Genomic DNA, 12,809 nt, shown 5'->3' with positions numbered 1-12,809 from the left:
TGACGAAAAGAGAAAGGATTCAGCATTTTAGGATCCTGGGTCCAATTCCAATTCTTCCCTTTACTGGCTAGTCCCCAACCATGCAGGCCTGCAAACTGGGTTAACTTCACTATCCACTACCCAGGTTTTGTGAAAAGGAAAGAAGTCTCTGAGCGAGAGGGCTCTGTAAAGTTCCACTCACATGCCAGGTAGTACTTGATTTGCAGCACTGCTGTGGGTGGTGTGTAGTTTTTCATTCCTACTGAAATAAACCAAAAACCACAGTGTTGGCAGAGTATGAGAGAAAGAGAGGATTGTGTCTATAGAAGCCTTAAAACTATACTCAGAAAGCTGTTGGCTGCACAGGAGATCCCCAAACAGAGTGAGTGGATGGCTGAGAGAAGGGCTGTGCTGGGCACTGCAGAGGTGGTTATGGATGGAAGTGGCTGTTACCAGGGCATTGTGAGTGGCTAAGCAGCTCAGGTAGTGCCTAGCTCCTACTGCAGTTATCATTCTTGTGAGGAGGCTTCTGATGGCATTTCCTCCTATTTTCATCCTCTAGTGCTGCTCCCACAGAAAATACCACAAGTATATGGCTTTAACAAACAGATTTATTCTCTTACAGTTTAGGAGGATAGAAGTCTGGGTTCAAAGTGCCAGGTCTAGGAACTGGGTGAATTCCCCTTGACCTTGGGCCTCAGCTCTGCCTTTTGCTCCCAACCCACTGAAGCTGGAGGCTTCTCTTAACTCAGACAGCTGCTGACTGCTGAGGATGACAAACCCAAAGTTGACAAGTAAAATGTCACAGTCTCAAAATTATCAAGCAACATGGCAGGCCACTAGTTCATGTCCAGAGATAGTCCCAAGATCGGCAGACAACATGGCAGGCCACTCATTGATGACTCAGCCAAATACAGGATCCAAATGTGTCAAGAAGCTCAGAGACCTTTCTCAAAGCATCTTCTTACATACTAGAAGCAGACCATATCACCAAGGCAGCTCTACTCAGCTGCTCACAATAGTTTCTACCATGGAGTTGGTTACCATGGGGAATAACTACATCCAGCTGCCCAGCCACTAAAACCCAGGCCTGGCCGAGTTGACACATAACCCTAACTACCACACTTTCCTGAACTCCACTGGCATCAGCAGGGCAGTGCATAAACCCAAAGATTGAGCAAAGTGGGGTAGCAGAGGGGAACAATAAGAAAAGAAAATCAGCAAAATGGTAACTTACTGTGGAAAAGCAGACCCTTGGTTCCTCCCTTGACCAATCTCAAGCAAAATAATTAGAGGATACTGATTCTGTTGCTGGAATAAACATAGGAACAGTGATTATGGGCATGTAAGCTACTGTTTCCAATCTGGAAGGTCCCCATGTGTTGCAACAGCTAAGCACTTGACTACTAACCTAAAAGTTGGAGGTGAGGACCCCACTGACCCCCAGTGGTATCATGGAAGAAAAGGACTGATCACCTACTTCTGTGAAGATTACAGTCAAGAAAACCCCATGGAGCAGTTCTATTCTATAACCCAGTAGATTGCCATGAGTTGGAATGGAGTGATGGTAATTAACAGCAATAATTTCCAACCCAGCCGTGTGTAGATGGAGGGTGAGGAGGGAGCCTATGGACTGTGCCATTGGGCTGGCCCTGTCCTTCACTTAGGGAGCCACTGGGCTTCCCCTGCTTTGGTTAGTCTTGCCCATCTTTCTGCAGATGTCAAGAACATACTTTGTGAAAATTAGACACTCTTCTAATCTCTTTCCTTGATCTCATTGGGTGGGAGGATTGGTGGCCCAAAAATGAGGAGGTACTTCTGGTTCAGAATTTGAAGTCTAATTCACCAGAGGGGATCCCAGGAATGCCGTGTGGATGAGGGTGGATTTTGGGCTTCCATTGCAGTACTCACCTAACCTAAGGAAACTGCTCAGCATCCAGCTCTATCCAACAAAATGAGTTTAGAATACGGAGGGTAAATAATCAGGACTCAGGCCATTCTTTCCTAATCATTCTCTCCTAATCAGGCAGCCATTGTAAATCAGTTACAACACCCTTTGAAACTGAGCCAGGTCTCCTTGGTATTAGAAGTTTTTTTTTTTTTTTTTTAATAATATTTTACTGTGTTTTAGGTGAAAGTTTACACAGAAAATTAGGTTCCCCTTAAACAACTTTTATACAAATGGTTCCATGCCATTGGTTATATCTTTTAATGGTGTGTCAGCATTCTCATCATTTCTATTCTGTTTGTTCTGTTTCCATTGCTGTAACTAACTTCCCTTTCACTCCTTGCCTTCTCATCTTTGCCTCTGGGTAAATGCTGACCATTTGATCTCATATAGTTAATTGTTTAAGGCAGTACATTACTCCTGGGTGATACTGTTTATTTTATAAGCCAATCCATTATTTGGCTGAAAGGTGACCTGCAGAAGTAGTTTCAATTCTATGTTCAAAGATTATCTTAAGGTGATATTTTCAGACGTTCTTCTAAGCTCTATCTGTCCAGTAGACCTGGCCTTTTTAGGAATTTGAGTTTGGTTCTACATAGAAGTCTTTTCAACAGAGTTCTATGACATTATTACCAATTATCAGAGCTGTCACTTTGAAATTTATTAATTAATTAATTCACGTGACAAATATTTATTGAGCTTTTTCTCTATGCCAAGCACTGTGATAGGCACTGGACTACAATGCTGGGCATAAATAGAAAATATTCATGCCCTTCAGAGCTTAAAGTCCAGTGAGGGAGCTAGTTATTACTCAAAGAGTTATGCCAATATATGAAAAATTGTGTGACAATGGTGATAAGTGTGTCAAAGGAGAAACATCTAGTGCTCAACAAGAAAAGATTTCACCTGGCCAGAGAATGCAGGGAAGAAGTGGTGCCTGAGCTAAGATCTGAAGAAGAGCTGGAGTTCACCAGTTGTGTGGGAGGTAGGAGTGGAAGAGCATTGAGACAGAGGAAAGAGCTTGTGCATTGACCTGCTGTGGGAGGAAGCATGCTATGCATGAGGGTGTAAAGGGTGTCAAGAGAGGAGACAATGAGGGAAAGGAGTGCAAGATGAGGCGAGAGATGGACATGGAGGCTGGTTCCTATTGGGCTTTCTCAGCAAAGTGAAGGAGCTTTGTTTTTATTCTGAGAGCAGTGGGAGAAGACCAAGGGGTTTTATGCTGATAAATGTGTGTTTTGAAAAGATTCTATCTGGATAGAGTGATGTGGACAATGATTTGGAGGATCTCATCAAGAATGTGCATAGACCAAGTATTGGATCAGGATGTTACTTGTATTTGTGTTGTGGGTTGTGGTCAGTGAAGTCTGGAAATTACTGCTCTAGAGCCTCCTAAGGATACAATGGGAAGGAACTCAGTGCTGAATGGGGTGGGGCTATCAGAAGATCCTGGGATCATTCACTCCAACCCTTGGCCTTGGCAAAGGATGGCTGAGGCTTTTCTAGGATGGTTTCACGTCTCTGGGCCCAGACACAAAGAAGTAACTGAAGCATCTAAGTCAATGATAAAGCTGGAATTAAATCTGTATCAATCTGACTCCATGTTCTACTGTTTGTTGGAAGAAAGGAGACAAAACAAGGCAAATTTGCTTTTGAGGGCTCATGACTTTCACTTGGGGCCCATCTATGCAGAACATACTCACCCTCTAAGGCTTCCTGGGTTGTCAATGACTGCATGAGGTCTAAAGTCTCCTTTTGCTTCCACACAGTACCTCTCATAAATTTTTCCAGATCAGTGAAGATCTTTACCATTTCTAAAGATTTCTAGGAATAAAGGCTCCCTAATCCTACCTTTCCTACAGTTTCTATATTGGGCAAATCATTTAACAAAAATTCCCATACTGAATCCTTGTGCAGGAGCTCTGGTGGCGTAGTGCCTAAGGCATTTGATTGTGAACCAGAAGGCCAGCTGTTCAAACCTACCAGCCACTCCTCAGAAGGAAGATTGGGCAATCTACTTCCGTAGTGATACTGCCTCGAAAACCCAAGGAGCAGTCGTTATGAGTCAGATCTGACTCCACAGCAGTGGGTTTGGTTTGGTTTGCATCCTTGTGCCTGTGGCTGAAGCTCAGAATCAGGGGCTGCTGAGAACCTCAGAACTCAGACATTTGGCAGGTTGAGTACATTGCAGGCATCCTGCATTTAAAAATCCAGTGAGGAGTGATGGTATGAGCTGTGGAGAGCTGGTTCTTTCGGTTGTCACAGAAACCAAATTGAGCTGGATTTAGCATTAAATTACAGGGTACCCACAGAGATGGAGTTAAACATTTGTCTACCACTGCTTTTTTTCTTTGCTTTTCAAATAGAATCTTCCCAGCCAAGTGGCAGCAACACCTGTGAAGCTAAACGGGGGCAGCAGAACATTTTGTGCCAAAGAAGTGGGGTGTTCTGAAAGCTTTATAAGTGGCGAGGACTTAGATTTTCTCCAAAGGCAGGATTATCACCCAAGCAACCCTCTCTCAGGCCCCAGGTCCTGCCAAATAAGAAGTATCATCTCAGGAAGGGTAATCAGGAGAAATGGATGACAAATAGGTTAGCGCTGTAGTGTCCAATCCAGTTGCCAATAGGCACGTGTGACTACTCAGTTCTCAGAACTCTGGAGTATATCAGAAATACATGGAAAAGTATTGAAACTATTCATTAACATAGACACAGATTCAGCAGGTGAAGGGTGGACATCTGTAGTTTTAACAAATGCTCTAGATAATTGTGGTAACCATCAATGTTTGAAAACCATGGCTCTGTAGCAGTGACTTTCACAGTTGCAAGTTTCTAGAATCAGCATTTGTGTTCATGATTGAGCTGAACAGGGAGCACATGACTGTTCCATGACGAAGAAAGTCGTACAAGTGAAGCCTGGGTGTTGGCTGGGGGGGGGCAGCTTCTGAATTGCACTGTCTCTCATGGGCAAGATACCATGGAACTTGGGAAAAAGCCCAGGGACTTTTTAAAACTTCAGGCTTGGAGGGTGATAGTTCTATTAATGTAATCAAAATATAGAAAGAAAATATGCAGGTATTTATAAAATTCATCTGCAAAATAGTTCTAACTTTTATAGCAATAAAAGAACTTTACCTCTGTCTCAATGGTGATGGAGATCAACATGCTCCTTGTGAGTTGCCATTTTGCAATGAGGCCATTTTGTGATTGTTACATTCTGGCCAAACAATGATTGACATTGTGAACTCAGGGTGTAGTTCTGCTTAGAAACACATTGTTTCAGTTCCTTAGTCTTGTTCCAGGGCTTGTTGGAGATGCCAGTCTAGTTGGCATCATCATTTTAGTAAATGGTTTTCTTAGCCTATTTAGGGTGTGAATGTCATTTAAGGTTTGATGTTGTATGGAGCAAAATGGACCTAGCTCCCTTTAAGTGTTTCTAGACTAGGTAAGCTAGTCTGTTTCTCAGGAGGACACGCTTCCTTATCCCCTGCTAACCACCATCTGCCCACTAAGGGGCCATCCTCAGTGCCTGCTGCCTCAGCACAGGGTGGGCTGGGCTTGGAGAGTGAGTAATGGAATGGCCCTGAATAATCTATCCTCCCTGTCAACTGTGCACGCCAACTTACACCTCCAGAGAGTCTGGCTGCATTGCTTGTTCATCAGCAGAAAATAAGATTAACCCTGAAGAGAGGCCGGGGTGGAAGGACCTCATGGTGGCATCTCCTGGTCTTCCCACAGTGCTTCTCAGCTTAGGGCCTGGGAAGGGGTGACATTATTCTCACATCTGATCAGCCTCAGAAACTCTCAGCCATGTGGCTAACTTTACAGCCTCATGTAATATGGCAAGTTGGAATAGTACAGGGATGGATGTATTCTTTATCATGTGGTACCTTCAAGGAGAATAAAAGGCATGAAGGTGATTTAATGGATCTGGAATTTAACCAGAGGGCAGAGCTGACATCATTTTCCAATGAGAATGTAGATGAAACTCTGAGGATGAAACTTGTAAGGGGCACCAGGCCTGGGTTTTGCCTGATGATTGCCTTTCTTGAAGTGGAATGCTAAAGTCTCTGGATTTCTCTTTTTCTCTCTCCTCTCAGTTTTTCCTGAGCCAGCATTTGAAATGCCTTTTCAAGACATCTTCCCTCCTGGCCTTCCCTGGCATTTTTCCCAAATTATCATTCCTTCAGTCACAAACTTTTTTTTTCTTTTTCTTTTATGACTTCTTCTTTTGTCTAGCAGCAGCTTTTTTTTTTTTTTTTTTAAATCACCTACCAAATAAATTAAACCACATTTAATCTGTACACCTGCTTTTTTGCCATATGTCATGTGGGGCTTAAGAGGAAAATAAGACAAACCTCATGAACAACTAGAATTTGTGGAGTAATGAATATAATGACAATAGTTAATCTTCTTTGGAGGAGGTCTGGTGGCTCAGTGGTTAAGGCATTTGGCTGTTAACCAAAAGGTTGGTGGTTCAAAGTTACCAGCCGCGCTGCAGAAGAAAGATGAGAGGCAGTCTGCTTCCATAAAGATTTACAGCCTTGGAAACCCTATGGGGCACTTCTATTTTGTCCCAGAAGGTCGCTGTGACTTGCTGGCAGTGGGTTTTTAACCTCAATTGGTTACTACGTATGAGGCACAAGCACCTTCTCATTAATCTGCACAATTAGCCTTTGAGTAAATGGTATTATTCTGCCCATTTCACAGATGAGGTAAGTGAAGTATAGAGTGGTTATGTGAGGCTGTGTGTGGATTGTGAAGAAATGAAACCTCTCCCTCCTTGACTGGAAATCGTGGCAGTTGGCATTTATCCTGTCCTTTGCCTGTGCAGTTGCAGCTCCAAAATGTCCTTTATAGGGGGCAAAAACAAACAAACAAACAAAAACCAAACTAGATAGAGCTCATAATTGGACTTTTTTTTTTTTTTTTGTTCTGGGAGATCAACATTCAGAAAAATCCCAGGAAACTGTCAGCTGCAAAATTGTTGTAGTCGTTATCTGTTTATTGTAGTGATTAGAAGCAATACCCTTAAACTAGTAAGGTCTAATGTGATTTTTGTGGGTGATAAACAGGGAAGATGAAACAAATGGGGAAGCTAGGGAGCCTTGGCCATTTGTTTTCTGTTAGTCTCAGGGGAAATAAGACCCCTAGGAGACCAGTTGTTTTAAAAGGACAGTAGAGTGGATTTGATTTCTCAGACCTTCAAGTGGGCTATGAGGAGCTAGTGCCTAGCTTGATGTATAACTGGCAAGAAGCCTGCTAAAGGGACTCAAAGATAAATCAGGCACTGAGCCTTCTTTCAAGGGATTTAGGGTCTATTAGGGGAGAGAACATTCAAACACACATAACTATACTATAAAGCATAATATAAAAGAGAGAGGACTATACCTGGGCCCAGCATTGGTTAGATCAGCAAAGCAGCAGTGAAGAAAATTCTGCTGCAAAATTTCTACTGAAGGCAATGGGAAAGAGATCTGCAATGCATGGATTCAATCCAGCTTTTACAGAGTGAGAGAAGTCTGTCTTGGAATAAAAGGAGGAAGCCATGTGGCCCTGCCCTGTCTTTACCATTTGGATCCTCCACAGAACTCCATGTCTCTAAGACCTCTTTCTGTTCTCAGTTGGAGAGAAATAAAACAGTAGAGAAGAAGAAAGCACATGTGCTATATAAGGGCTTGGTCGGGGGTTCAGAGTTTGACACGGGATGTTGGTAGGGTCGAATTACCCAATAAGCAATGTAAGCAGGGGCTTACCTGTGCTTACTTACTAATCTGTGGTTCACGTTTTTCATACATCTTTGAAAGGTGAAATTGTTCACTACAGATTAGTAAGTAAGCATAAATAAATCCATGCTGTCCTTATTTATTGGGTAATCTGCTCCTGGGTATTTGTACCAGATTTATAGGTGCCATCTTCTCCCTGCACTGTGGTGATCTGTCCATTCAGGTGGCATAGAAATAACAACACTGTGGAGCTCTGGTGGCGTAGTGTGTGAGGCATTTGACGGTTAACCAGAAGGCTGGCGGTCAAACCCACCAGCCACTCCTGGGAAGTATGACTGGGCATAGAGATACCGCCTTGGGAACCCAAGGAGGGGTCTCTATGAGTCCGGATCAACTCCACAGCAGTTTTGTTGTTGTTGTTGTTGTGGTTTTCAAGAAACGTTCTTGCTGCAGACTGACAGCGTTTGGTTACAGCAGGTGGTGCTCTTTCTCCTGAAACAGATTGGTGTCTGCGAAAGGTTGGCTCACAGATAGCCCTGGACGTAAGCAGAATATCTCTGCAGTCTGCAGATATCCAAGGAGTTGTTAGTTGCAGACAGTCGAAGTAGATTATGACTCATGGCGACCCCATGCGCACAGAGAAAGGCTGTGACCTTTCGGAAGCCCATCCCCAGCCCTGTCTTGTGAGGCGCCTCAGGGTGGGTTCTAACCAAGGCTTCAAACCAGTTAATTCCTGTTTGCCCCCTGCTGAGAAATTGCATTTCTACCCAAGATACAGTGAATCAGAATCTACACTTCACAAGATAGCTGGGGATTTTGAAGAATCACCTGGGGATCTTGTTAACCTTTTGGATGTAGTTGAGCACTTAACTGTTTGTGCCACCCAGGGCTGCCCAGGACTGCTTGCTAGCATAACTGTCCAGCCCGTAGGCCACCTGGAGGCTCAAGCAGCACTCACCAAAATGAATGTGCACCGTCTCCTCTTCACAACCTTACCATGAGCTGCTGTGTTTGCAGAGGGGACTCTTCAGTGCCACAAATGTTGAGGATACCTGTCTAGGACTTAGATGGTGACTGACAAGAATCACATGGTCTCTGCATGTGATAAACCTGGACCTCCCACTTCCCCTGTGATAAGGTCCAGGGTCCTCCTGCCACATTTAGTGTGACAGTGTCTCCTGGGTACTGCGAGGAAGGCAAAGTTTCTGGGAGAATTGCTAACTTGGAGGAGCTGGGCTTTACCTGGGGAATGTTGCAACTTCTCAGAGAAGTTGCACCTGCCTCAGAAGAAGCACCTGAAATTAGGTCTCATTTGAAGACATGTTAAAGAGAAGGAAAATAAACCACTGAACAACAAAATAACCCCTCCAAACAAAAACAAGATCAAAACCTCACAATGAAGTGAAAAGATTACTGGGTTGAATTTAGGAATCTGGCAAGGTTGCTAACCAGCTGTGTCACTTTAGGCAGGCCATTTATCTCTGGTCCTCAGTCTCACTTTGGTGATCAGTACTAATGTCTCTTCCAGCATCACATTAAATGGCACGTGTATATTTCTCTCTCTCTCTCTCTCTGTGTGTGTGTGTGAGAGAGAGAGAGAGAGAGAGAGTGTGAGTGCACATGAGCGAGCATGTGGGGAGAGAGACACAGAGAGAGAAAGAGTGAGAGAGAGAAAGAGAGAGAGTGCAAGCTATCAGATAGAAATTAGCTTTTGGGAAAATTTGTGTAAGGCAGGATGTTGTTGTTGTTATTTGCTGTCAAGTCGGCCCCGACTCATAGCGACCTCTCCTTGGGTTTCCGAGGCAGTATCACTATGTAAGTAGGATTGCCCAACCTTCCTTCCGAGGAGTGGCTGGTGGGTTTGAACCACCAGCCTTCTGGTTAGCAGTCAAGTGCCTTAGGCACTATGCTACCAGAGCTCAGGATAGGAACATGAAATCTTGGGGACTTCACTTTGATTTCACTGTAATCATTAAAGTGCACAGTGGCCCAAACCTAGTGAAAAAGGCATGCTATCTTCATTCTTCTGGGAACCAACATGGATGTACCTATGACCTTTGTTTACTTGCCAGCACAGCTGTGTCCCTTCCATCAAAGCCCATATCTTCTGGTTTCTGGGTGCGGGCACCTCCAAAACACCAAATTCTAATGGTGAGAAAGTGAGTGCTTCCTTTGCTTCTGGGGGCATTGAAAATATTTGGTAGAAGTAAGGAGAGAAGGGACGTGGAGGGTGTCAGGTGTGGTGGTAAGGGGTGAGTACAATGTTGCATGCCTGCTTACTGGGCTTGATCATTTATCAACAGTATCAACCATTAAACATGAATTGAGCACCTACTGTGTGTCGAGCATTGGGCTAGATACTGGGGATGCAGCTATGAGTCTTACAGTTTTTGTTCTCAAGGAACCCACATGTGTAAATTTCCAGCAGGGGTTCTTGCTGGGAAGAAAATAGGCAGAGTCTGTTTTCCTTCAGGTCAGAAAAACACATTTCAGGTCACAGCAGTACCCTCCTCACAGGGCTCTGCAGTGGCTCTGCAGCTCTTTCTCCCCCTTAAGCTTTGGCTAGACACCATCAGCAGGGAAAAGGATGCTTTCTGGACAGAGAGAAGCAAGCCCTGCATTTGCTTTGCCCTGGTATCCAGATGTCCTGTCAACTTTGTAAGGGTTCTGTTTGTCAGGAACATGACCTGATTCCTTACCTGTAGGAGCCAGTTAAGGATCAGATGTGGCCAAGGGCTATAAGACAGCTGAAATGAAGCAGGTCTTCCGTGCATCCAGCAGCAGCAGTCTGGGAATCCTTTCAGCTGCAGTGAGGGATTAACTAGAGACAGCTATATAGCACAGCAGGTGGGGTGCTGCTGAGTGTCCTGGGGTGAAAGCATGGCTGCTGCAAGACTTGCTGAGAGGAATAGGGCCAAGGATGGCCTGAGCTGCCAGCGGCAAGGTGAGCTGCTGACTCATCGCTGCGGCCATGTTCTCTTCAGGAATTGCAACTCTGGGGAATGCTTTCTGAGCTTAAAGAAGATGGTATATAGTTCTGGAGACAGCAGAGTAGAGCAAGAGGACAATGCTCCAAAACTTGATCTTAAGCAGCAGCTGCTATCTATAACTAAGCATTTCCATCAGAATTTTTTGGTGGAAATGTTTTTGTCAACCACAGAAGAATGCAGCCATGTTGGATAGCAATTCAATTAATCAGTACATCTGTACTAAACACATATTGTGTGCCCAACACTGTGCTTGGATAATAAGAGGAAAATAAGAGAAGTAAAAGATGGCCTTGCCTACTTGGGGATTGCTGCATGGATGAATTTTAGAGAGACTTACTCTGTGCCAGGCACAGTGGTGCACATGCACTAGCTTATGTAATATCATAGCAGGTCTACAAGTTTACCTATTCTACTGAAGTCAAATGAACCCTAGTGGTGCAATGGTTAAGCACTTATCTTCTAAATGAAAGTTAGTAGTTCAAAACCACCCATAGTCTCCCTGGGAGAAAGACCTGGCAAACTGCTTCAGAAGACCACAGCCCAGAGATCCTAAAGGGGCAGTTTTATTCTGTCATGTGGGGTTGCTATGAGTTGGAATCAACTCAATAGTTCCCAACAACAACAACTGAAAGTTGGGGAGCCAGGATTTGAACCCATGTCAGTCTACATTCAGTCTTCTTTACCACCAAACTATACTGTTATTTAGGAGCTCTGGTAGCGTAGTGCCTAAGGCACTTGACTGCTAACCAGAAGGCTAGCGGTTCAAACCCACCAGTCACTCCTTGGAAGGAAGTTTGGGCAATGTACTTCCGTAGTGATACCGCTTTGGAAACCCAAGGAGGGGTTGTTATGCATTGGGTCCGACTCGATGGCACATAACAACAACAACATACTGTTATTTGGGAGGTAGAACAACTGGAGAGGAACACGTTGATACGTGGAGCTCTGGTGTTACAGCGATTAAGGTATTTGGCTGCTAACCATAAAGGTCAGTGGTTTGAACCCACCAGCCACTGTGCAGAAGAAAGATGAGGCAGTCTGCGTTTGTAAAAATTTATAACCTTGGAAACCCAATGGGGGTTGCTGTGAGTTGGAATCAACTTGATGGCAGTGAGTTTTTTTTTTTGATACATGGTTAAGTGCTAAATCCTGTTGATAAGATAAGCATTTATGTTGGGTCCAGAATAATCCTCATCAGTCTATAGTCCTGGGTCAGCCAAAGTGCATAGATATACCCTATGTTTAAGCAAATATTGAAACTTTTGAGAAGGCTAGGGTCCAGGTGAGAAATTAGAAGTTTGAGAAATGGGATCTGTGGATAATATAATGGGACCAGTATCAGGCTGAGGGTGACTCAGGTCACAATGTACCTACAATGGTACTAGTTTCTTAAGAATATATGGAAAGATGATTAAACATATTCTTGCCCTGTGGGAATTTAGCCTGGTTGCATTTACATGACCAGTTAATCAATTTAGGAGCTATCAGCAAAAGAGAAGGGGAAATAGAGAGAAATTATGAGAGTTAATGAGAACCCATCACCTTCCATATTCAATTCTTAATAGGTCAACCTTGCATGAAGGAGGAGGCAGAGGATCCGGATCCTGATTCCATGGGCCATTTTGCCGGATGATATTAACAAAGACTCAAAAGCTCTTTTATTTTCACTTGGAGGTGCTGGCTGCGCATTTGTGGTGGGGCTCATCAAAACTCTCCGAGTTTCTCTGGTGTCAAAGTGGTAGATAGCCTTGGGCAGCTGTCAGAGCAACTCCTCTCATGAGACTCAGGCAACTCCTTTGCTTCTTTGCTAATGTATCTGATGCTTCCAGGGACACAAACGTGCCAGCTCTTTGACCCCATTCCCAGTGTTTTGTATCCTTTTCAGGTGCTCATTTGGACCCACAGATTAGATTACAGTATCTATTTTCTCCCTTTCCTTAGTATTAGCTATGTAGAGATTAATCTATTGTACCCAGTTTCCTGATCATTGTTAATAACTTTTTGTGCCCGTATCAGGGACTCTATAACTTTTTATTTTTATTTTTTTATTTTTAATTTATTTGTTTTTATTTGGGTGAAGATTTACAGAGCAAATTCACTTTCCATACAGCAGTTCACATATACTTTGTCTCATGTCATTGACCACAGTTTACCACAATGTAACAG

The 12,809-nt window shown here is 43.8% G+C and overlaps 1 protein-coding gene across 1 annotated transcript in view; it reads left to right on the top strand.

Annotated features, from left to right (window-relative positions):
* The first annotated feature begins 2,776 nt into the window (after window positions 1-2,776).
* LOC122149736 overlaps window positions 2,777-12,809 on the top strand; it is a 111,540-nt gene continuing 101,507 nt past the window's right edge. Inside the window, 1 exon segment of the mRNA XM_042780528.1 lies at window positions 2,777-2,912. Within this exon segment, the coding sequence (XP_042636462.1) occupies window positions 2,777-2,912 (136 nt within the window).

This window comes from Orycteropus afer, unplaced genomic scaffold (genome assembly GCF_000298275.1).
Source record: "Orycteropus afer afer isolate SDZICR_OR568_19922 unplaced genomic scaffold, OryAfe1.0 scaffold00044, whole genome shotgun sequence".
Lineage (NCBI taxonomy): Eukaryota > Metazoa > Chordata > Mammalia > Tubulidentata > Orycteropodidae > Orycteropus > Orycteropus afer.
This window is presented reverse-complemented; position numbering and strand designations above follow the sequence as displayed.